The sequence below is a fragment of the Colletotrichum godetiae genome (assembly GCF_030913485.1).
Source record: "Colletotrichum godetiae strain CBS 193.32 chromosome Unknown BDP55scaffold_29, whole genome shotgun sequence".
NCBI classification, from domain to species: Eukaryota; Fungi; Ascomycota; class Sordariomycetes; order Glomerellales; family Glomerellaceae; genus Colletotrichum; species Colletotrichum godetiae.
Window position 1 is genome coordinate 215,085 of NW_026851277.1, and position 21,324 is coordinate 236,408.

Here is a 21,324-nt window from a genome sequence, read left to right on the forward strand (position 1 = left end):
CAAATGTCTGCGTTAGCGGCTGTGGGCTTAGTAACACAGGCACATGCACCCCTTGGTACGAATACATCACAATAAACACAGTAACAAGTGAAGAGCTCTATTCCATGATCCTATTGCCTATTTGGCTGACCATAATTGCTGGCCATTCTAAAACCCTGCAGCGCTCTAGCCTTAATCCCGGCAGATATCGTCAAGTTCAACCACGGCCCCGCTTACGCCATCTTCATCTTGATGTAGGGAACCTCCACGTCCTCTCCGTCCATGTCCTCGGCCACCATCTCGAAAATGACCTCCTTCTGGTGAGCCGGGACGGGCTTTTTGGACACCGTCTCGACGAGCTGGCTCAGCTTGAGGTTCTGGCGGTCTTTGAGCTTGGCCGGAGGGAAGAAGCTGGCGTAGAGCAAGCTGACGCCGGAGCTAAGCATCGAGATGGTCAGGCCCTGCTTCTCAAAATGCTCCAACAGCTCCTTGAGTGTGATGTCGTTGACCTCAAAACGGTCCCAGATCTTGTCCAGCTTGACGGTGCCGTTGGGGCCCTTGAACTCCACTTTGGGGCTGGCAATGGGCTCGCTGAAGCCGAAGAAGGGCAGCGCCAGATTGATGAAACCGTTCTTGTACTGCTCAATGTCATCCTTGCCGTCAATGACCTTGTACAGCTCCAAAATCACCAGGCCCGTGACGAGCGCCGTTGTCGTCGCAATCGCCGGGATGATCTTGCCGGCAATGAACTTGGTCTTGTGGCGGTCCGCCTGCTCAATCTTGTAGTTGGCGGCGCGCAGGTTACTGCAGGCCGTGATGAAGTCAATGTGGTGGTTCGAGTCGTCGTCCTTTTCAAAGTCCACAGGCTGCAGCTGGAAGCCGGCAAGCTCGTTAGGCGAAGGGAGGCTGTTGATGAGCTTCTGCAGCTCGTCGTTGTCGTCAAAGGAGCTGCCCGCGTCGGCGTTGGGGTCCTAAGTCATGTTAGCATTTTCCGTGTACTCCATAGACTGCGCAACTCACAGGATCGCTGTCGTTGGCCTGGATCTTGACACCCTCGGCGGGTGAGAACTCGGGCACGATGATGTTCTCGAGCTCGCGCAGGTAAATGTCCTTGGAGGTGCCGGGCGACTTGATGTTGTAGTTGAAGGCGTGCAGGTTCGCGGCCGCGACGACAAAGGCAAAGTGTGTAGGGTCGTTGGGGTCGAACTTGAGCGGCTCAGGGGCGCGCTTGGGACCAGACCAGAAGGGGGTGCCGGTCGACGTCGTCGAGTCCTTGGGGAAGTTGTGCAGGAGCTGCTGAATCTTGTTGTTGAACTCCTTCTCGAAGAGAATGCGCGCCCAGGCGACACAGTCCTCAAAGGTCCGCGGGCGGTCGGTGGTAAGGTAGTCGCGGAGCGTCTCCAACGTCAGCTTGGCGCTTCCACCCTGCTTCAACGTGCCCTCAATGTAGTTGGGCTGCGTCAAGTACAGGTTGACCGTGGAAGGGGACGTGACGAAAAGATTCTCAAACATGTGGTCCTTGGACCACGCAATGGTGTGCTCAATTTTGTTGGGGAAACTCTTCACAGTGCACATGGGGAACTCCTTTTCAGGAGGATCCTGCGACGACGAGTACGACTCGGTAAGATGGGGGAGAACGACCTGGGTGTTGCCCTTGGTTCCGAGCGTGCCACTCTCGAGGAGGGGCTTGCGGAAGAAGACACAGCGGCGATCGACGTATGTTCTGGCCTCGACGTTGTCCAGCGCGTTGGTGACGCCGTCGAGGTTGCCCCAGAACTCCTCGTTGAATGTCTCCTCGGTCTCGGGACTAACGCGATCCTTGAGGCACACAATATGGCCGTTCAGATCGGGGTTCATCGCTTGCACGGCCTCGGCAGCGCAGTCGCTCTTCATTTTACCGACATCCTTGGGGCGGAACAGGAATTGACGGTTCAGGTTGCTCTTCTCGATAGAGTCCATGTCGGTGACGGTGATTTGACCCTTGGGGCCTGTTCCGAGACCAATCATGGCCCAGTTCTTGAGCATCTCGCAACCAATGGCACCGGCACCCACGAGGAACTGCCGCAGGTTGGCAATCTTCTCCTGGTACTCGCGGCCAAAGACAACAATCTGGCCGTCGTAGCGGGTGCCGAGGGGCTTGCAGAGCTCGGCGGTGCGGGCGGTGCTAGTCGGCAGAGACTCGAGCGAGTCAAAGTACATCCACTGCTGGATGGGCTGGAACTTGCCCGAGACGGCCTTGAGGATTTCCTGCGCCGTGATACCACCAAACAGGGCGGCCATGGCGTTCAGGTCACCAAGGGACTGGTAACTCAGCTCCTTGAGGAGCTTCTCGTCGAATTCAACCTCGACACCCTCGGCCTTGGCAAACGCCTCAGCGGAGCGCAGAATCACCGTCGCATCCGTGTCGTCCAAGGGGTTCGGGAAACGGCCCTGGCTCTCCACAAAGGCGTGCAGGGCCTGGAAACCAAGGTGAAGCTGCTGGGGGCGGTCAAACTTTGCAAAGTCTGAAATCATAAACTCGGGCTCCTTGAGGGCGGCAGAGAAGCTCTTGAAGTTGATCTTCTTGGGCATCTTGACCTGCTGGTAGAGACCTCCGCGGACGTACTGGCCGAGGCCGGAGACGTCGCCGATTGAAAAGGTATACGGGCCCTTGACTGTAATCTTGCGCGGCTCGCCTCCGTTGAGCTTCTCCATGCCCTCGATTTCCGAAAACGTGACATAGTCGCCGTCCTCGAGGCCGTGGCGGGTCTCGTCGAGAGCCGAAACCAGGCCCTCCTCGTCGATACCCGCGAGGATGCCGGTCAAGGGGGCCTCGCCGGTGGGGTCGATGACGGTGAAGTCGGCGCCGAAATCGCAGAAAATCGAACCGAAAAGACCAAAGGTATCGGCGGCGACAACGTAGATGCCCTTGGAGTGGCAGTAGTCGCCAATCAGCGCCTGCAGCTTCAGCGGGAGACTGGTCAGGACGACGACCTGGTACTTGTCAAACTGGGAGAGGTTCTCGCCCAGGCTGTATTTGTTAGCGTTGCCTCGTGGGAGGGCTTCTAAACTCACCTTGACGACTGGTGGACCTTGACGGGGGTGTATGCGTTCAACTCGGCGACTCTCGGGGCGGTGACCTCGTCTCTCGGCTTGCCCACGTCCTCGGGGTGCAGGAAGAACTGTGAAGACAGATCGGCGAGGGCGACCAGGCCGGGATCGTAGAGGGTGAGGCTCTTGACGCCGGCAAGGGCAATGTTCTTGGCGATCTCGACACCCAGGCCCTTGAGACCGACAATGAGGACGTTGGAAGCGCCCATGCGCTTCATGGCCTCGTGGCCCAGCACATAGAGCTGGCGACTGTAGAGCGACTCATCGATCTCGGTGGTTCCGACGACGGAGTCGTCGACCTGCATGCGGGTCACCAGGTCGACCTCTGGTAGCTTCTTATCCTGGAGACGTCAAAGGTCAGCGTCGCGATGCGGGGTACGTAGACTCAAACAACGTACAGCCATGGTTTTCTTGTTGGGATCAGGTGTCTCCCCGTTGGAGAGTTTGCGCTTCCCCAGCTTGACGATGCCGGACCGGAACGTCGTTTGCTATGACGTGGAGGGAAACACGGGCGGGTGGGACGATGAAGCTTCCAACCCCACCAAACAAAGGCGTGTGTTCGTGTAGTGTGCTCGTATCGTGGAACCAGCAGTCTGGCTGTCTCGTCGTTCGTCAAGGAGAGACTTTCGCTGCGTTTCGTAGAGAGGTAGGAAAAGTGCACCAGGCAAAAGAAGTGTCGTAGTTGCAGTTGATGGTGGTTGTGCAGGAGCAAGAGCAGCCTCGTTTCCGGTGATGTAAAGGTGGTCGTGGAGCCCGGATGTGGAGGTGTCAACGAGGGGCAGGGGTGCGCCTGGGTTACCTCACGTAAGGCGGGCGATGCAGGTTAGGTTGGCAGTGGCAGTCACGCCGTGAGGTAAAGGAAAGCTCCACTGGGCGATTTCTAAACATTGCCCCTCAATGCATTCGGCGAGGACTGAGGTGCCCAAGACAGCCTCAGCTCTGGTGAAGCCATGTGTCATGAATGCACTGTGTGTACATCAAGATCCCCTGGCTTCAAGGCTGCGAAGATGTAGCAGAGCTTGGTGCTTGGTTCGCACTGTATCTAGGCACTGTATGTCGTCTTCTCCGAGAATCTACCGAGTTCCACCACCATTTGGAGTTGGTTTGGCGATGTTTCCCAAGCTTGGCTGTATGTTTGAGGGGGAGATCTCGAGATGTATAGGCTGTTTTTATTGTTTTCAGGACTATGAATAGCTATACAGCATTGACGTTAAATTGTTCAAGAAAGTTGATTATGGAATGGGGAGGATTGGAAGTTCAATGATGGTGAGAATTAACGCAGTGAATAAAATAGCAAACAAAATCAACCACATCGCCCACCAAATCAAATAGACCCGATGGGCTCCTAAATCGTAAGTCAGAGCATTGATGATCACCAATCCGACTTTTTTAATGCCAAAAAGTTCACTCTACGCGGAGAATGACGAACATTATGTTTCAAGACTTCTCTTCACCGAAGCCGCGAACACGAGTGCTTCTGTGCGCAGACTGTGTCCTAGTTTTCAGAGCATGCATTTGCGAGAGCACTCCATAGCAGCCGGATGAGTACTCAAAAAAGATTACGATGGGAGGTCCGCCGGGAAGACTTGATGATGGTACAGGAGGAAGATAGGTCACATGAGTACGCGTATCACCATCACAGCATGCCGTGTGACGTGGGCTCCTTTTAGACCCGGACATCGCGCATACGATCCGGCAGCTACACGTAAGTCACCACACGGGAATCCAGTCGAAAGCATTGTTATGCGGCAGTTGAAGAGAGTATATTTGGGCCGAAGCATGTTTCTAGTCCCTACAGGAACTGTACTATCCACCCATCCTGTAAAATAGGCCGGGTGTGTCAACTTTGTATCGTCTCTCCAACTAACCACTTGCGCGAAACGAAGCAAAGCTTCGATGCTTTACTGGACCTTCTTCAACTCAACGTCGCTGTAGGACTCGGTCAGCAATGTGTTCGTTGATGCAGAGTGCTGGGTTGGCAAGGTCTCCTGCAGGATCCAAACTTACAAGATGAGGTCGGCGTTGGGGGGAATGTGGCCGGTGAAGCCGCTGTTGGATTACAGGATTAGATCAATTGGTCGTCAAAGAACAGCAGATGCCTTGCATGGCACCGCTGGTAGCGAGTAGTGCTTACCGCTCGCCGTAGGCAAAGTCACTGTTAAATGCGTTAGCCATGTTCATTGTCATATCGGATCCAGCTGTACAAAGCCAGTCCATTGCCCCGAAACAGAGATTGTAGGGCGGAAAAGGTTCCTTACCTGGTGATGTCGAGAGTGGCCTTCTCGCCAACGTTCATCTGGGTGACACCCTCATCCCAGCCTGCGATCGTGTGTCAGTAAACAGCCAGTTCCGCATTGCCAGCTGGTATATCTATTGGAGGAAGCTCGAGGGGGAGAAGGGAGGGAAGGACGCAGAGAGGGGCTCCGCGGGGTGTCTCGGAGCAGACGTACCCTTGATGACCTGGCCGACACCAATTCTGGTGACGAAGTCGCCGCGGCCGACGGAGGAGTCGAACCTGGCAATTGGGGGACTCGTTAGCATGACGTCCAACAAGAATTGTGATGGGCGGTGTAGGGAAAGTGTCGCTTACTTGCTGCCCTTGTTGTCAGGCTTGGAGGTATCCTTGAGGAAGCCAGTGTACTCAATGGTGACAGTCTGGCCGGGCTTGGGGATGGCGCCGGATCCGGCCTGGTGAGTCGTCTTGGTAACACCCATTTTGTGTGATTTGTGATGTGGTTGGTATTTGTGTGTTTGGTGATGTTGGTGGGAAAGAATTGCAGATAAGGAAGCTGAGGGAAGCTACTGCTTTAAAGACAAGGGCAGCAAAAGCAGGTAAAGGGAATCCAAGTGGGGTTCACGGGAGGATGGAGGGGTAAAATCGCAGAAGGCAGTCAGTGGAGGGGGGAAAGGCACCTGGGGGGGGGGGTTGGATGCAGCCTGGCGCTTTAAATAGTTTCGTCACTTTGCGAACCTCAATTCCAAGTGGGCGTCGGAAGGGATAGGTGTGAGGCAAGGGCTAATGTATCTATTCCATGTATCTGTCTTCTGAGTTATTTTACTGTATGTACTCATAATCAAGGGGATGCCGAACCGAAAGAAGCATTGCGACAAGCTGAGGAATCGGGGGTGGGAGGTCGACTGGCGCGCATCGCCTCGAATTGCAGTTGCGTGCCCTGGGTGAGGTGCTCAAGCCAAAGGAAGAGCAAAAGAAAAAAAAGAAAAAAAAAAAAAGGTACTTGCCGCCCCAGCCAAGGGAGACGATGACGAACCCAGGCCCTTGGTCGTGGAGACTTTCAGACGTTGTATCCTTTGGCCTGCTTCGTGCCGAAAAGTCTACCCCTCGCCTGGGTAGCGTTATCAGAAACAAAGTCCGTCGTGATGGGCGATCCCGAAGCCAAAGGTCCCCGCCCCAGGCGAGCAGAGGTACCTTGCCGACCCCGCCAAACAACCGGCTGTGCCTTACGTCAGGGCCGCCTGTCAGAGCAGCAGGCGCAGCGGGCAGTTCCTCAACACCCTCAACGACCTGATTTAACCTCGAGTCCTCGCTTCACCTTGCGCGTAACCTTTCCGGGTTTCCTGACCCGGGCAATGTCTGGTTGGACCGCGTGTACCTGGAAGAAGCTTTGTCGGTTTGCATCAGCTTTACAATGCTGAGGATACATCCGTTCCGTCCCGCCTGTCATTACATGCTCGGAATATTATGATTAGAAAATCACACAAAAAGTTGGCAACTCTGCCATACCCCCGGCTGGGATGGCGGCAATTACACCAAAGGTCAACGATACGACCACGCTGTGGCTTGCATACCTCAATACTTCAATCTTGTTCGCGTTGCTCACCTTCAAGCAAGGTACCTGAGATGCGAGTCACATCATCTCACCGCCCAAGCACATCCCGTCAATCCGGCTCTCCCACGTCTGGAAAAGCCCCAAACGTAGTTAGCCGTCGAGATTCGGCCACTCGCGCTGATCCCGCCGCTGCAATCCATGGTTCCGCCGGGTCTCCATCGCTTCTGACTGGTCATCGTCACCACCGTCACCGTCCTCGCCGCCGCCCATTGCTGTTGCCCGATTTCTCCGCTTCGGTCATCTCAGCCCTTTCCCACCTCCCGTCGTCCCCTTGGTCAAAAGGCTGCATCGCGACGTGCGGGAATTGCCCCTCGGGCAGATTAGCGTCCAAGCGCTAATACGTCGTCCTGCAGCAAGCCTGCGAACGAGGGGTTGCGGCTTTGCGGCTTGCCCCAGTTCTCACCTCCCGGCCCTACGCTGCCCCTCCATCCCACTGCGCTATTCGCAGATCAACGCTCGTCCAACCAACCTGTGGTCGCTCGCTGCCGCCGCCACTCGTCAACGTCCAACGCCAACCGGGGATTTCGTCGTCGGCATCCAAGCCCAGAACAACAACAGTGACAAATGCCGCCCAGTATGTTTCTCGGCCACTCGGCCGGTCGGTATTCGGTCGCTGGCGTCCTCACGGCGCCATCCAGCCCTGCCACAAAATGGCGGGGGACGTTTGGCCCGACAGAGAAAATGACAGGAAACGCATCCCCGCTGCGTCTGCCAACCGCCTCCATTCCGTCCCGGGACACGAACGGAAGAAAAAGAAAAGAAAACATGGATTTCGGCCGGCTGGGGCTTTCTCGTGGAGGCGTCAAACTCGACGCAAATGCTGCCTGGTCCTTGGTCTTTGGGGCGGCGGGCATACAATGTGACTGCTCATATCCGTCCTCCATCTGCATATGCATCTTCGCGGCTTTCGCAATACCGTTCTGGTTATGCTTGCGAAGAGCCCGCCATTCATCGTTGTCAATCTAGGGTTAGACTGACAGGATCCCGAACTGCTCCACGGGCTCGCGCTGAAATACATCCTGCAGACCCGGCCCCGACCAGTCGTCAAGGAAAGAAGACCAAGAGTGGCCATGCATTGCAGAAAGCAAGCCAGGTGAACTTTCCAGCGCAGCGGACTCTCACCAATGAGTGGTTTCGCAAGCCGTGTAATGGATGCTGGACACGGCGGCTGCAGCTTCGACCAGGTATATATCTTCATGCTTCCCAATACCGTCCGATCTGCATATGGTTTGCTCTTTCTTCGCATCAAGCTGGTGCACTATGATCGAGTGTAGCGGATTCTGTCACGATCGAGAGACGAATGATGTGTAGTTTTGTCGAGGGTCACATGATCATGATGAACTGCTCAACATTGACAACCGTCGGCCTTGCCCACAAACCTGAAATGCCATAAAAAGTGTCGACACTGAGCTTTGGAGGTAGTTGTCTGTTCTCATCATCACAGGTGATACGCGGCAGCAGCTGCACCACCGTCGGCAGAAAGTCCTGCCGAGATGAAGGCAATGAGGCTCCGGTAGTCTGAATGACACCTTGCCGGGCAGGTACCGGGGCTACGGCCCTGAGCCGACCGGTCCTCCGCTCCGTCAATCCCCACATGCACCGGGGGCTCCGGCGAGCCACCGTCTTCTCGATCCCGAGTCTTTAACAAGCCGGCAAGGCTATCCGTGGGCGCCTTCAATTCAAAGTGCATAGCATACCTGATACGAGCGTCGCAGGATGTAGAGTGCCTGACGAACACGCTGTGATGATGAGATCCCTGCCCCTGAAGTCCTCGATGCCACAGGCTGAACAGAGCGTCGCAGGAGAAATCCGTGGTGCTATGGCCGAATACGACAAGTTCGCACGTAGACGAGAACAGGGAAACACGTGGCTGAAGCGTCCGGTGCCACGGCAGCCTTCTGGACGAGCCTGCGACGGAATCCCTCATTCCCATCACATTCCAGCATCATACTCTGGTGTCATGTTGAAACACGCAGGTAGAGCCCGACTCGGTCTTTGCGAGTGTTGAGGGCCGCAGAGTTCATCCCGACATCTCAAACATGACACCTGTGCAGCATCACCCGCGAATCGGCTCAGCAGTGCTCAACGGGCGGGAGCACGTGCGAAGGAAAGCACGGGACGAAGACTCGATGCGTGAGAATGCCTGGCTCGCCATGTCAGTCCTGATCTCATGTCAAATCAATCTTACCTGGGACCGCAGATTCCCGTGAATCCCGCGAACGGCTGCGGCTCACATCCTAGAGACATGGTCAAACACCGCGAGGATCATAATATGGCAAATACAGCGAGGAATTGTCTGCTTGGAACGGAAGACATTGGTCGGTAATATGATGCGGTGGGCAGTAGTATGATCGGCAGGTAAACAACCCCCCTTCACTTTCAGAGGGAGACTGACAAGCACTCCCCAGCTCATCTTGAAACACGTTGGAAAAATGCTGCGATGGGTCCCCAAATTCGATTTTCCAGCTGTCCAGCATGTTACGTGTAGCCCACATTCTCAGGTGCGGCAAAGCCTCGGGAGCCCATCCGTAGAGGGAGAGAGGGCAGGTCGCACTAAACAAAGGAGAAGTGCGATTTCGAAGCCATTTCGAAGCAAGACACAGCGTTGCGTGGGTGGTCGAGACGCTGGTGGTGACGAACAGGTCTCGAACTCCTGATGCCGTGGTCATAGCGTCTCCCTGGACGCCGCCAGGAACTGAAATTCGTCACTCTTGGACCTGGAGCTTTCCTTGGAGATTGGGGATGAGAGCACGAAGCTATTCGAGCTAGCCCGCGAGCCACGCCCACGCCGTACAGCGAGTACCTGACGCACCAGCAATAGCGCATGTCTTGGCGCTATTTTGACTCAGCCCGGTCCGCTCGCTAGTGATGGTGGCACGCGCGAAGTAGAGGGACGATACAGTCTATGCCGTTGGGGCGGGAACCGCCACCGGGACTCGGCGCCGGAGCGGCAGCTTCAGAGGAGTACCGCGTACGGATACCGTGCCGTCAGCGATTGATATGACTTCTCGATGCTTGCCTCCAGCCCAAGGCTTCTAGAGTGACGGGTGCCGATGGAACAGACACTCTGGCACGTTGATGACACCGCCGCTTCAAGCTCGACAATGTGACGCGACACAACACGAGACGGGCCGGACGGCAACTTGCGGATAGGCGAGGATTGGGGACGGACATGGCTGTGGCAGAACTTCAGAAGGGCAGAGAGACAAGGCGTGCGATTGCTGCACAGCCTCAATCTGTCGTGTATTCAGGAGCGCTGTTCCACCGACCCTCATTCCCTCCTCTCTCTCAGGGCATTGCTTCAGGATCCGATGAGAGAAGACTTGGAAGTTGGGGGCCACCAACATTGTCCTGCATCTGTGACGACACCGGACGAGGACGAGAACCGGACATGGGCCTTGGCCATTGATTCCGAGCCCTGGGCTTGAGTTCCACAGACTCGGATAGAGGATTCGTGTCACGGTCATCGAAGCCCTTCGAAAGCCAGTACTCCGTCCCGAACAGATGATGGGGCTCTTTTGTGCCGATTAAGTTGTCCCAAGGCTGGCGTCTGAGTGTTCCTGTGGCCTCGAGCAAGGAGTCGCGTGTGCAACTCGCGTGTAACTGTAAACAATCCAACTGACCCGGCATGTATCCCGGTGCGCGAACCCGTAGAGATTGAGCGATGGACATGCCCAAATAGAGGGATAAAACAGAAAGAGAAAAAAAGAAAAAGCTTCGATTTTTTTTTTTTTTTTTTTTTTGCTCTTTACCCACGTGGAGAAACACACCATCAATGGACGTTGCAGGGTGATCCTCGACGGCTGATCAGGAAGGGCGAGACCATTCGCTGGACCACTGTTCCCCCCCGACGCGTTCTGATCAGAGCTTTGGGTGACTGGCTGATCGGCGGAGACCATCCCCACTTGACGAGTCGCAGAGATATTGACGGCGGCCGGTTTGCCGGTACTGGGACAATAACAGCACTGGCAGGTTTCCGCCAGCCCTGTGCCGCTGCGCCATCGTGCGATCTGTACGGGAACAGAGGCATCGGAAATGCTTTCGGATTGTGCACGAAATCGGTACTGAGTGTTAATGGTATTGAGATCCCCAGAGCCTGGGCCGTTGTGCATCGTCGTCTCGCTAGAGCTCCAAATCTCGTCTGTGGCGTGCGTTGGTGCGGTTATGATTAAAGGCTCAAGCCCACGTCCATCAACGGGATATTCGAGACAAGCTAACGACACCGGCGTCGGCTCCCATTGGGCGCGTGTTCTCAGCCATCCACACCATCGCATGGGGAAGGTGGAAAACGAGCAGGGATGGCGCCGACGGGAAAGGGACGAGATCAGGTCGCTCCAACGGTAGCCCTGTTAGCAAGCGGTACGAGCGCCCTCTACGAACGGTACCTCGAGCAAGCGGGTTTGGGGCCTGTGGTCGAGTGTCCGCTTTGTACCGCATCGTCCTGTGGTCCGATCGAGGGACCAACAACCGCCGCTTGTTGGAAGCGAGCGTGCTGAGCACAACGCGCGTGTCGCCGACCCGCCGTTGAGATGCCAATCGAGAGGCACTGGCATGGCGGGTGGTCCAAAGGCAGTATCATTGGCATTCAACTCTGATGAGACATCGAAAGAGTCTGACGAGAGAGTCAAGTATCCTCTGAGAGGATACTGTAGTAGTCTAGATTATCGAAATGGTGCCATGCGAATTGGAGTATTGGACGCTACGCGAGTGGTGAGGGCTACTCCGTACCGGACCGTACAGCATTATTGATTCTTGACTGCAGGTGGCGGGCGGCCTGAGCACATCTATTCCCGAGCACGGCAGGCGTAATCTATTATGCTCATAAACATCAATTTAGGCGCGATGCCGGGTTGCAACGGCAGCAACGCAACGTACCTCTCCGCCCCGCAAGAGCGTCGAGGTTGACAACTCTTGATTCTATTCGTACAGTCACGGCCAAGGAGACTGGTCGAAAAGTGTTCGTTTGTCAAGTCGTCTGTGTGTCCAATGTTGCCATGGACCTGGGGACCATCTGCAACCCTGGGGCAGTCACAAGACGTGGGCTGCTAGCGTTGGACTGTTGCAGGGCGGAGGTTGACGAGGGATTTCCGCAAGAGGACGTTGTAAATGCAGATTGCCTCCGACTATCATCTCGTCCGGGTTGGGATTCTTCCAGGACACATCTGTACGCAGTGCTCCGTATGGGTATGAATACCAAGTGTCGTCAATCATACTCGGGTCTCTCGAGGGCAACGATCAACGGCAGGACTCGGTCTGGACTGTCCATGTCTTCAGCTAGCTCCACGGATCCATGTTTGTGCAAGGAATTGGAGGGGGATGATGAATCTGCGCCGTTGGTGGTTCTGAGTTCTGACTCTTGTCCAGTCAATGTGTGGTGTGTTTGTGTGCTCGTTGGACAGTGAGAGGGCCGATGTGTGCATGCATCTGTGCAGGTTTGTGCACCCTTTTTTGCGTATGTATGTGTGCCTACAGCAGCGAGGTGCAAGGCCACGGAAGGGAAGGTGCCTTGGAAGTTGAGGCCAGGGAGGGAATAGCCCACTCGCCCACCAGTGACCAGGCACCTGCCCAGTTCTTGCCAGTACCTACTACGTGACTGCCCACCTGGAAAAGCCTGGAGAAGGAATCTGGGAAGGAGGAGCGCCCCCCCCCCCCCCCCCCGGGCTTGCCCAGTGACCTCCCCCGGCAAGGGTCTGCAGGGGTTGAACGGCGCAAAATTGCCCGTAGCATTGCATCACCGAGATTCGGCCAATGATCTGCGCTCGCTTGTCAGATTTGCCCCTGTTCTCCGGTCCTCCTGGCACGGCCTTGAAGGAGCAACAAGCCCCGGCAGAGGATGAACAGGGCCAAAGTTGACAGGACGGCCGATGGGAGGACCTTGGGAAGAGACTTGCTTCTTTGCAGGAAAGGCCACCTAAAAAGCAAGTATTCGATATGGGCGAGGGCGGGCAAGGGCCTGGAGTGCGTGAGTTGCCTGGGTCATCCCTACTCCATCATCCGCCCCACTTCACATCATCGACATAAACTGCGCGGTACGTACTCGGCGGCAGCCATTTCTGCCCATTTTTAGCCCGTGCCCCGAAAAAGCTAAGCCCCTCTGCTCCATTTCCTGCGGGCAGCGGCTGCTCAGGATCTTCCACCTCGTCCGCACCTCAACTTGACCACCAGTGCCGCCCACAGCCAGCAGCCAGCAGTCAGCTACAAGCTCCAAGCAATGCAAAGCGGGCAATAAACCACCGTCTGACGAGTTTGCTTGCCAGCAACGGCTATGGTGTATTTCGTACCGTACAGCACAGCACAGGAACGGTGAATCGACGTTTTCTCCACACCACCTTTCCTTCCCGCCATCCCACGGAATAGGGCCTACTGCAGAGTACTGTGCGTGCTGCAATAAGGCGGACCATCAGTGCCCGGGCTGCTGCTTACCAGGCTGGTGCTGAACAGATACCGTGTACTCCGTACGTACGGCGTTGGCCAGTGATCAGGCATGGTGTACCAAGTACGGATACCGATCTTGGAGTGGCTACGTAGTAGTGACTCGTTCCCCTGGCCGCCGACCTGAGAGCTGACCGTTCCGACCAACAACCACCAGAGTCTAGAACAGGCACACGGACGAGCACGCCATGGCAGAGGGACCTCGACGGTAGACCATGACCAGAACAGCAATGTCATTTCGCGACTTTTTCCACCCGTCCCACCATGGACGTCCGGCAGTGATGGCGGACAGGGGCAACACATGGTCAACACTCATCAAAGAGCCAAACCATGCCATGCCACATGCACCGTCGTCAATGTTAGCGTTTTTCCGGTGAGAGTCGAGAGTTTGGCTCGACTATTCTGGACGATATCGAGTTCAGGGTGCTCTCGAAAAGGGAAGCAGATGCGCACGAGGCAACACCGTCTAACAGACTACAGTCCAAGAAGCCAACAGTCCGTCTGCTTGCCAAAAATAATACAACACGTCCGCGTCTGCAAGATTCGGGGGGAGGGAGATCCCGGGTCTACGCGCTTTGCTCACAAAGGGGATCCTCGCCCCGACTAAACAAACCCGTTGGCCAGTACGCCGCAATGCTGCAGAAGAGGCCGATGCCAATGCCTGGGTGAGTGTGTGTGTTCCAACTGTCTGGCGGACAAGTTACTTCGTGGCGCGTGGGCGGTGGTTGTGTACTTCGTACAGGGACGAGAGTTCAGCCGTGACGGTCGAGTCGCATTGTCTTTCATCTCGTCTCCGGGCAATCGTCCATTCTACACAAACCCAATCCAACGATTTCGTCCCAGCTCTGGTCAGGGTTGGGCTGAGTTGCACTTCGTACACAGCGGAGAAGAGATGTCTCTCGGACGACAACCCACCGTCCATGTGCGTTGTCTGTTTAGGTGAGGCTTTTACGAGGCTCTTCGGTCTGAAATCTCAAAATGGCATCCGTTTGGCTACAAGACCCAGTCCAGTCAGAGTCGGACAGTCAGACGGGCTTTTGCTGTGCCCAGCGGAGTTGCGTAATGGTCGGGCGACGCTGGCTGTCCTTCTCGGCCGTGGATGAGTGGATGGATGCTGACGGGGGATGCAATACCTTGTACGCATAACTCGTACCGGTCGGGGCTAGCTGGCATAGGAAAGGTACTTGACGGCGGTCTTCAGGTGTGGTGGGAGTAATAAGATGACGGCCCGGAGAAGCACCACAGTCGTCGTACCACACACGTTGAGCCATGCCGCCTGCGTGTGCACAAAATGAGGTCCACTGGTCCAGTACGAATAGTGCGCACTTGTGCCAGCTAGGCCTTGACTCACCTGCAGGGCCTCGTGAATTGTCGTCCGTTGGTGCCATGGGTTGGTGGTGAAGAGGTAAAAAGGGGTTGACGCTTGGGACGACGGGAAGAGAAAAAATAAAAATAAAAAAATCCAACCCAAGTGTAGGTAGACAGGTACCTCGTTCCGTTCCTACACTGCTTGTGGAAGTCTTAGGTAAGACACGTACCTCACCACCTTGGTCACTGCAAAAGAGTACCGCACGCCCCCCTGCACACCCTCGAGTTTGTGCCTGGACGTGGTAATTGCCTTACAGCAGCACAGCCAGCAGTGCCCGGCTTGGTTCCTGCCATTCCAGTAAGCCAGCAGCCAGCTCCCGTCCCTTTCCCCCCCCTTCAGCACCGCGATCAACCTGGATCACGGCACCTGTGTACGGAGTACGAGGGTCGGTGTACTTACATACAAGTATCAGAACTGCCAATTACGCGTGCTGCGATACCTCAAATCTCCAGCATAGTCGGTACCCGCCATCCCATCACCACCCACCCGGTCCATGCTGGCCCATCCCATCAAGTCCCCTCCCTCCCTGACGGTTGACCTGAGCCCTCCTCCTCCTCCTCCTCCTGCACTACTCCTCCCTCTCCTCTCTCTCTTGGTTCGCTTGGTTCTCTTGGTCTTTCTGCTGCCACCCCCGTCCGTCCTGATCAACCCCCCCGGTCTCTCGTCCCTCGTCCCTTGTCGTGTGTTTCCATCAATCAATCAATCTCCCATCCTTCGCTGCCTCGTCCATCCACATTCCTTCTTGCGTCCCCTTCCATTCCTTTACACCACCCTCGCTTTTTTCCTCTCTTCCCTTCCCTTCCCTTTTACTCCTCACGCTCGCTCTCCTCTTGTCGCCCCCACCTCTTCCCCGACCTCGTCTCTTCGACAGTCGAATTCGACATCCTCTCGCCTCCGTCAAGAATCCATCCGGCGACGTCGAACCTCCTCCTCCGATTCTCAACCTGCGCCTCTTCACGCCGTGAAAGGGGTCTTTTTTTTTTGCCGTCGAGCCGATCTAGCCGCCCCCTTATGTGCTTTGGACGCATTTGAAGATCGTCGTCGAGGTTCCGCCGTGTCGACAACTTTCAGTTTCCCCCATGCATTCGACAAAGGGAACTGCCATAATCTCAGCCGACGTGACGGATCAATAGACGTCCTCGCCCACTTCAATCCGACGATATCTCGTCGAGTCACTCATTAAACACACCCCAACTACCAACCGCCACGCTCATTGACAATTTCTTGTCAAGTACATTCGTTCTATAACACCCTGACAAAGTGAGTCGCTACGCGCCTACCTGCGAATATCGACGCACACACTAACATGGGAATCGAGAACCCCATCTACTAAACACCAATATTGGTATCATTACAATCGCTAAAGACCTTCAATTGAATATACGATAATCGGGAAACGAAACCATGCACGCCAAGAATGTTCTTCTGGCCGCCGCCCTCGGCCTGGCCTCCACTGCCTGCGCCGAACAGGAACGACCCAAGATCTACTTTCCGCGTCATGTTAAACGACAGTTTATAAACTCGACGAGTACGAGACAGGAGACCTTCCCCCCCGCGCCCGAGAGCACCACGTTCCAGTCCACCACGTCGGCCTCCATCAGCTCGACGTTTGGCGACATCCTCACCAGTCTTTCGGACTCTCTCTTTGGCTCATCGTCGACCGTTCCCACGCCGTTGCCGACTTCCACCATCTCCTCGGCCCCCGAATCCGCACCCCCGACGACAATCTCCACCACAGTCTCGACCCTCCCTGACGGCAGAGTGACGACCGTCATCATTTCAAGCACCGTCATCTTCGACCCGACAGAGACCACAGAGACGACAAGCTCCGCTGTGCCCACCTCTACTCTTCCTCCGGTGACTGTTCTGCCGACGACCAGCGAAACATCGACAGTCTCTAGCGAAGCCCCCTCGACCTCGCAGGCCGCCGCGACCACCCAGCCTACGTCGACGACTCCCGAGACGACCACTGCCGCCGTTCAGTCGAGCACCGCCGCGACCTCTTCCGAGGCTGTTCAGTCCTCCGCGGCTGCGACTACCGCTGTAGAGTCCGTCCAGACCTCCGCTGCTGCCAGCACCTCAGAGGCTGCTCAGTCTTCCGCTGCCGCCAGCACCTCAGAGGCCGTTCAGTCTTCTGCTGCTGCTAGCACGTCTGAGGCTGCTCAGTCGTCCGCGCAGGCTTCCACCACCGAGGCCGTTCAATCCTCAGCAGCTGCCACTTCTGCCCAGGCACCCACCACCGCCGAGGCGTCGTCTGTCGCACCTACCACCGAGGCCGTCCTCAGCTCCGCAGCTCCCACCAACGTCGAGGTCACCAACTCGACCGCCGAGGCCGTTTCCTCGACCCAAGCTGCTTCGAGCGCCGAGGCTGTTTCCTCCACTCAGGCTGCAACGAGCGAGGCTACCACGGTCGCGTCCTCGTCTGGTATTCTCCTGGCCCCCACCGGCGTCGTGTCCGAGACTTCCAGTACCCAGGCCACCACTTCTGCCGAGCAGGCACAGCGTTCTTCGGCCGCGAACCCCGAGGCTACCAGTGCGGTTCCCAACGTCAACGCGACCGAGCCCATTGTTTCGTCATCCCAGAGCTCCGTCGTCCTTCCCGTCGAGACCACTACTTCTGCTGCGGTTCAGGTGACCTCCGGCGCCTCCACTGAGACGACATCCGCCGCCGTCTCCGAGAGCAGCAAGCCCACCAACCCGCTGGATCCCATTGTCTCCTTCGTTTCCAGCCAGGTTGCCGTTCCCACGAATCTTACCGAGCCCATTATCAACGCGACGTCGTCCGAGACCCCTATCGCCTCGACTTCCGATGTTGTCATCCCGACGCCTACCGCTCTCCCGGCCCCTACGGACCCGACCTCGACCAGACTCCCCATCCCGACCGAGCCTGTTGTCAACGTGACCTCCTCCGCCGAGGCCACTGCCGCTCCCACCACGTCGCTCCCGGCACCCACTGAGCCCGTCGCCAATGCCACGACCTCTGTCGAGATCTCTACTGAGCCCACCACCAGCAGTCTCCCCGTTCTCAGCAGCGAGCCCGTCGTCAACATCACCTCCTCCACCGAGGTTCCCGTGTCTATTTCCACGACCGCTCTCCCCGCTTCCGATGTTGTCAACGCCACCTCGACTGAGGTCCCTGCCGGACAGACTACCACCAGCGCTCCGGTCACCATCACCGACAGCACTGTCATCTCTGTGCCGACAACCACTGCTACCGGTTCCGTCGAGATCCCCGTGAACACCACCTCTACCGAGACCTTCCCGACTACCACGCAGCTCCCAACTTTGTCTCAGCTGCCTACGGCCTCCACTACCATCAGCAACACGACTCAGGCGGACAGCTTGGTCCCCACGGCTACACCTTCCCTCTCGTCGACCTCCGTCGCCAACGAGACTGCCACGGCCACCAACGTCGTCCCCACTACCACTGAGTCTCTCTCTACCGAGCCTGCGGCGACCACCACCCTTCCCGTGAACACTACTGTTCTTTCGGAGACCCTGATTGAGACCACGCCTTTGCCGACCTCGCCGACCGTCACTCAGCCGCCGCCTACGACGACTCCCGTCATCACGAGCATCCCCGCCACGGCCACCATCACTGACTCGGAGTCCTGGCTGCCCAGCACCATCATTGTTGAGCAGTCTACTTCGCTCAGCACGCCCACGGAGGCTCTTGCCCCGACTTCGACCATCCCTCTGCCTTCTGACCTACCCAAGGTCATTAGCGGTCCAGACCCGAATGTCGAGCAGCCCAAGGATACCATTCTCCTCCAGATTGGTTTCCTGCACGGCGAGAACTACCAGCACGTCAGCAAGAACCCCAACGCCGCTGCTCAGATCTTCACGTGCCTGCCCAAGGCCTTGGCCGACGCTGCTGGTCTGGACGTCAACCAGATCCAGATGACCAAGCTCGTCCCCTACGACACTTCCCAGACTCTCGGCTACATCACCACGCTCGCCAAGTTCTACTACCCCAAGAGCATGGTCGACACCCTGCGCATGGACATCAAGATTCCCAACTCGGCCATCTACAACAACCCTGACCAGCTCGTCTACAACCTTACTCAGAACATCAACCCTGCCATTGAGATCATTCCTGGCCAGGAGGATGACGGCACTTCCACGGGCGGAGACGGTTCGTCGTCTACTTCGACCCCCAACAATCCCAACGACCCCTTCGGCACCGGTGACGACGGCTCCAACCAGTCTCCCATCCAGAAGGGTACTGCCGCCGCCATCGGTATCGGAGCTGTTGGTGTTGCTGCTGCTTACGGTGCTGCCATGTTCATCATTGCCCGCCGCTACAAGCAGAAGAAGCAGGCCCACCGCCGCGCCAGCTCCCTCACCTCGTCCGAGATGCGCTACACCGGTGCCGGCAGCCCGCCCATGATGGGCGGTGCCCTGATGAGCCAGGACTTCTCCAACTACGGAGCTGCCGGTGGCCGCGAAAGCCACGGAAGCGGCCGGACTAGGGGAAGCGGTCCGGGCAACTCTGCAAGGACGGCCTACATCTCGGCCCCCGTTGCTGCTGAGAACTCCCTCGGCTGGAACTGATTGACGACATAGACGCCATTTCCCATATTTGTCACCATTTTACGCTTCGATACCCTTCTGGAGGATCCTGTTTGAACAAGATGCTAGGCGGTTGCCCGGTATCCACCGACGGCATTTAGAGAGGGCACGCTCCTCGGCCACGAGCCCATCTGCTCGAGAGATTTCTTTCTTTTTTTGTCTTTTTGTCTACAATACCCTTCTACCGCGAGTCGATTCAGGTTGGCTCGTCGGCCCCTATTACCAAACGCACTCGGCGCCGCCGTGTTTCCTGCCCCGTCGCGGGCGGACATGGCTGGTGCGAGTCCATTTTTATTTTTATTTTTTAATATCTTGTATCTGTGTTGAGGATCTATACATGGGGCGAGGAGCTGGATGGTGGGAAGCATCACAATCGCGTCTTTTCACGACATGCGAGGAGTTGGAAAGTGGCTGGAAAAATCGGCGATACCCTGGGGGGAAAGGATTATAGGCCGGGCTTCCTTGTATATTTTTGCAGTCTGAGGCGTTCGCCTCTTCACCTCGGTCCTTTTTCTTCCCCCAGCCTGTCAAGCTGAGATGTGCCCGCGCGCCTTCGTGCAAGGGCCTATCAAGCAAGGGGTCCCCTTTTTGCCTGCATTGTCGCAGATACAGCGAATAGAGTAAGAACAAGAGAACGAGAGAAAAAAAAAACAATATTAAAATCACTGCGTCCGAGGGTCCAGCGTTGTAATGTGTGCCGACCTGCGCAGGCTGTAAATAGATACCTAGTCATTAGTCGGTCATCGTATATATCGGTTTGCAGCATTCGTGTGCGTCGCCTGACTCGGTGATGGAGGCGCGTGATGTGGGCTGACTTGCTTCCTCAACCTCGTACCTATTTACACGCCCTCAGCCCCCTCTGTGACATTCCACCCATGCTGCTTCCAAGTGAGGCGCCTGGCGGGCTTGCAATCGTCCCAGTTGTGCTGCTTGGTGTTGCACAACTGGCAAACCGCAAGCCACTGGTCGGGGCAAGCTAAAGGGCCTCGGTTTCGCTGGCCTTGCGCGCCGCTGCAGTCGCAATTCATCAAATGCAGCCATCTCTGCCTCATCGTCATCATCATTGATGTACAGAAGTCGAATACGTAGACGGGAGAGTAGTCCAAGGGCGAGACGGATTGGATTCGCATGGCGAAGCAATATCTTGATGCAATTACTTGGCCCGAGACCGGATGCGACAACCGATTGGCTTGCGGGTTGCCCGTTGTGCAACACCAAGAACCACAATTGGGAGCGGAATGTCACGGAGGCGGCTGAAGGCCTTTGCATAGGTACGAGAGACTGCTTTGGTGAGGCCGACGAGGCTGACAAGGCTAGGAAGCCAAGTGGAAGGCGCGATGAAGCAGTTGTGTCAGAAAGGTCCGAAGCGCTCTGCAAGGCTCTTGACATCATCACCACCCTCCTTGGCGACAACGCGGGTCAGGATAGATTAGGGTCAGCGGTCGGGTTCGGGCTATTAGATGTATGGCATATGAATTGCACGGGTCAGGGCTCGGAGTTCGATGTGAGTATGGTTTGGGTTACCTTGTCCTTGGAAATGGGAGGACTCCAACACGGCAAAGCAACTCTGCCATCAATATGGACACTGACAAGGCCACCAGCGTATCGGCCGCATTGCGATGAACACTGTGGGAGACAAATCTCAGCGTTGTGGGAAGGCGATGTCAGGTACGTAGTCAGTATCCAACATAACGCATCCACTGACAACTTCACTCGAGGAATCTTGCACGTCGCACACTTTGCATGGAATATTGAGAATGCAATCCCGCCTGCGACCGTGGTCGCCCAACTATACCCTACGACCGCTGTCGGCTCATCACGCCAACAACCACACCCTACGTCCCGACTGGGCGTTGTACGAATGCAGAGTCCGAGTACACTGCTTTGGTTAGTCGCGTCCTGCCTCACTGGAGTTGGAATCGTACTGAAGAACCCACCCATTGAAGACATTCGAGGGCATTCGATGCCGTTGGGCGAGCTCTAACGGTGTCGTGGAGTGTAGCCTTGCCGAGTGATGGTGGCCGCGGCACCGAT

General features: G+C 56.5%; 6 protein-coding genes across 6 annotated transcripts; 3 read left to right on the plus strand and 3 right to left on the minus strand.

The window, feature by feature from the left end:
* Positions 1–81: 81 nt before the first annotated feature.
* Positions 82–3,916, minus strand: BDP55DRAFT_669111 (ubiquitin-activating enzyme E1). Its single transcript, XM_060575273.1, has 4 exons — positions 3,468–3,916; positions 3,034–3,410; positions 1,000–2,989; positions 82–950 (listed from the first exon to the last, which is right to left on the minus strand). The coding sequence occupies exons 1-4, from the start codon at positions 3,471–3,473 to the stop codon at positions 213–215; spliced, it is 3,111 nt and encodes a 1,036-aa protein (XP_060427748.1). The 5' UTR covers positions 3,474–3,916; the 3' UTR covers positions 82–212.
* A 1,054-nt stretch (positions 3,917–4,970) lies between these two features.
* On the minus strand, positions 4,971–5,784 carry BDP55DRAFT_730236 (FKBP-type peptidyl-prolyl cis-trans isomerase; the record flags this gene model as incomplete). Its single annotated transcript, XM_060579666.1, has 6 exons — positions 4,971–4,998; positions 5,077–5,118; positions 5,204–5,224; positions 5,328–5,388; positions 5,520–5,584; positions 5,660–5,784. 6 exons carry the CDS (start codon positions 5,782–5,784, stop codon positions 4,971–4,973), a joined length of 342 nt encoding a protein of 113 aa, XP_060427749.1.
* Positions 5,785–9,838: 4,054 nt separating this feature from the next.
* BDP55DRAFT_747403 (uncharacterized protein) lies at positions 9,839–15,213 on the minus strand (the record flags this gene model as incomplete). The annotated part of the gene is given in 14 exon segments (XM_060580573.1): positions 9,839–10,520; positions 10,688–11,263; positions 11,303–11,552; positions 11,793–11,936; positions 12,131–12,478; positions 12,653–12,828; positions 12,955–13,180; positions 13,381–13,509; positions 13,529–13,746; positions 14,170–14,280; positions 14,483–14,771; positions 14,888–14,950; positions 14,973–15,084; positions 15,144–15,213. The coding sequence occupies 14 exon segments, from the start codon at positions 15,211–15,213 to the stop codon at positions 10,206–10,208; spliced, it is 3,027 nt and encodes a 1,008-aa protein (XP_060427750.1). The 3' UTR covers positions 9,839–10,205.
* Positions 15,103–16,041, plus strand: BDP55DRAFT_198814 (uncharacterized protein). Its single transcript, XM_060565928.1, has 2 exons — positions 15,103–15,978; positions 16,037–16,041. The coding sequence occupies exon 1, from the start codon at positions 15,212–15,214 to the stop codon at positions 15,899–15,901; it is 690 nt and encodes a 229-aa protein (XP_060427751.1). The 5' UTR covers positions 15,103–15,211; the 3' UTR covers positions 15,902–15,978; positions 16,037–16,041.
* Positions 16,042–17,910: 1,869 nt separating this feature from the next.
* Positions 17,911–19,272, plus strand: BDP55DRAFT_555843 (uncharacterized protein; the record flags this gene model as incomplete). The annotated part of the gene is made up of 1 exon (XM_060569530.1): positions 17,911–19,272. A coding segment is annotated over one exon (1,362 nt), but the record flags the coding sequence as incomplete, so codon positions are not given.
* A 1,165-nt stretch (positions 19,273–20,437) lies between these two features.
* Positions 20,438–21,274, plus strand: BDP55DRAFT_633697 (uncharacterized protein; the record flags this gene model as incomplete). Its single annotated transcript, XM_060572589.1, has 1 exon — positions 20,438–21,274. One exon carries the CDS (start codon positions 20,438–20,440, stop codon positions 21,272–21,274), a length of 837 nt encoding a protein of 278 aa, XP_060427753.1.
* Positions 21,275–21,324: the final 50 nt, after the last annotated feature.

What these genes read in the sequence shown, in the direction of transcription:
- BDP55DRAFT_669111 (XM_060575273.1), bottom strand. An exon ending in AAGGTCCACCAGTCGTCAAG is followed by an intron (nt 2,990 to 3,033) that starts GTGAGTTTAGAA and finishes TAACAAATACAG; the next exon opens with CCTGGGCGAGAACCTCTCCC. An exon ending in AGGCCAACGACAGCGATCCT is followed by an intron (nt 951 to 999) that starts GTGAGTTGCGCA and finishes AACATGACTTAG; the next exon opens with GACCCCAACGCCGACGCGGG.
- BDP55DRAFT_198814 (XM_060565928.1), top strand. Translation starts at nt 15,212, where the DNA reads ATGCTGGCCCATCCCATCAAGTCCCCTCCCTCCCTGACGGTTGACCTG.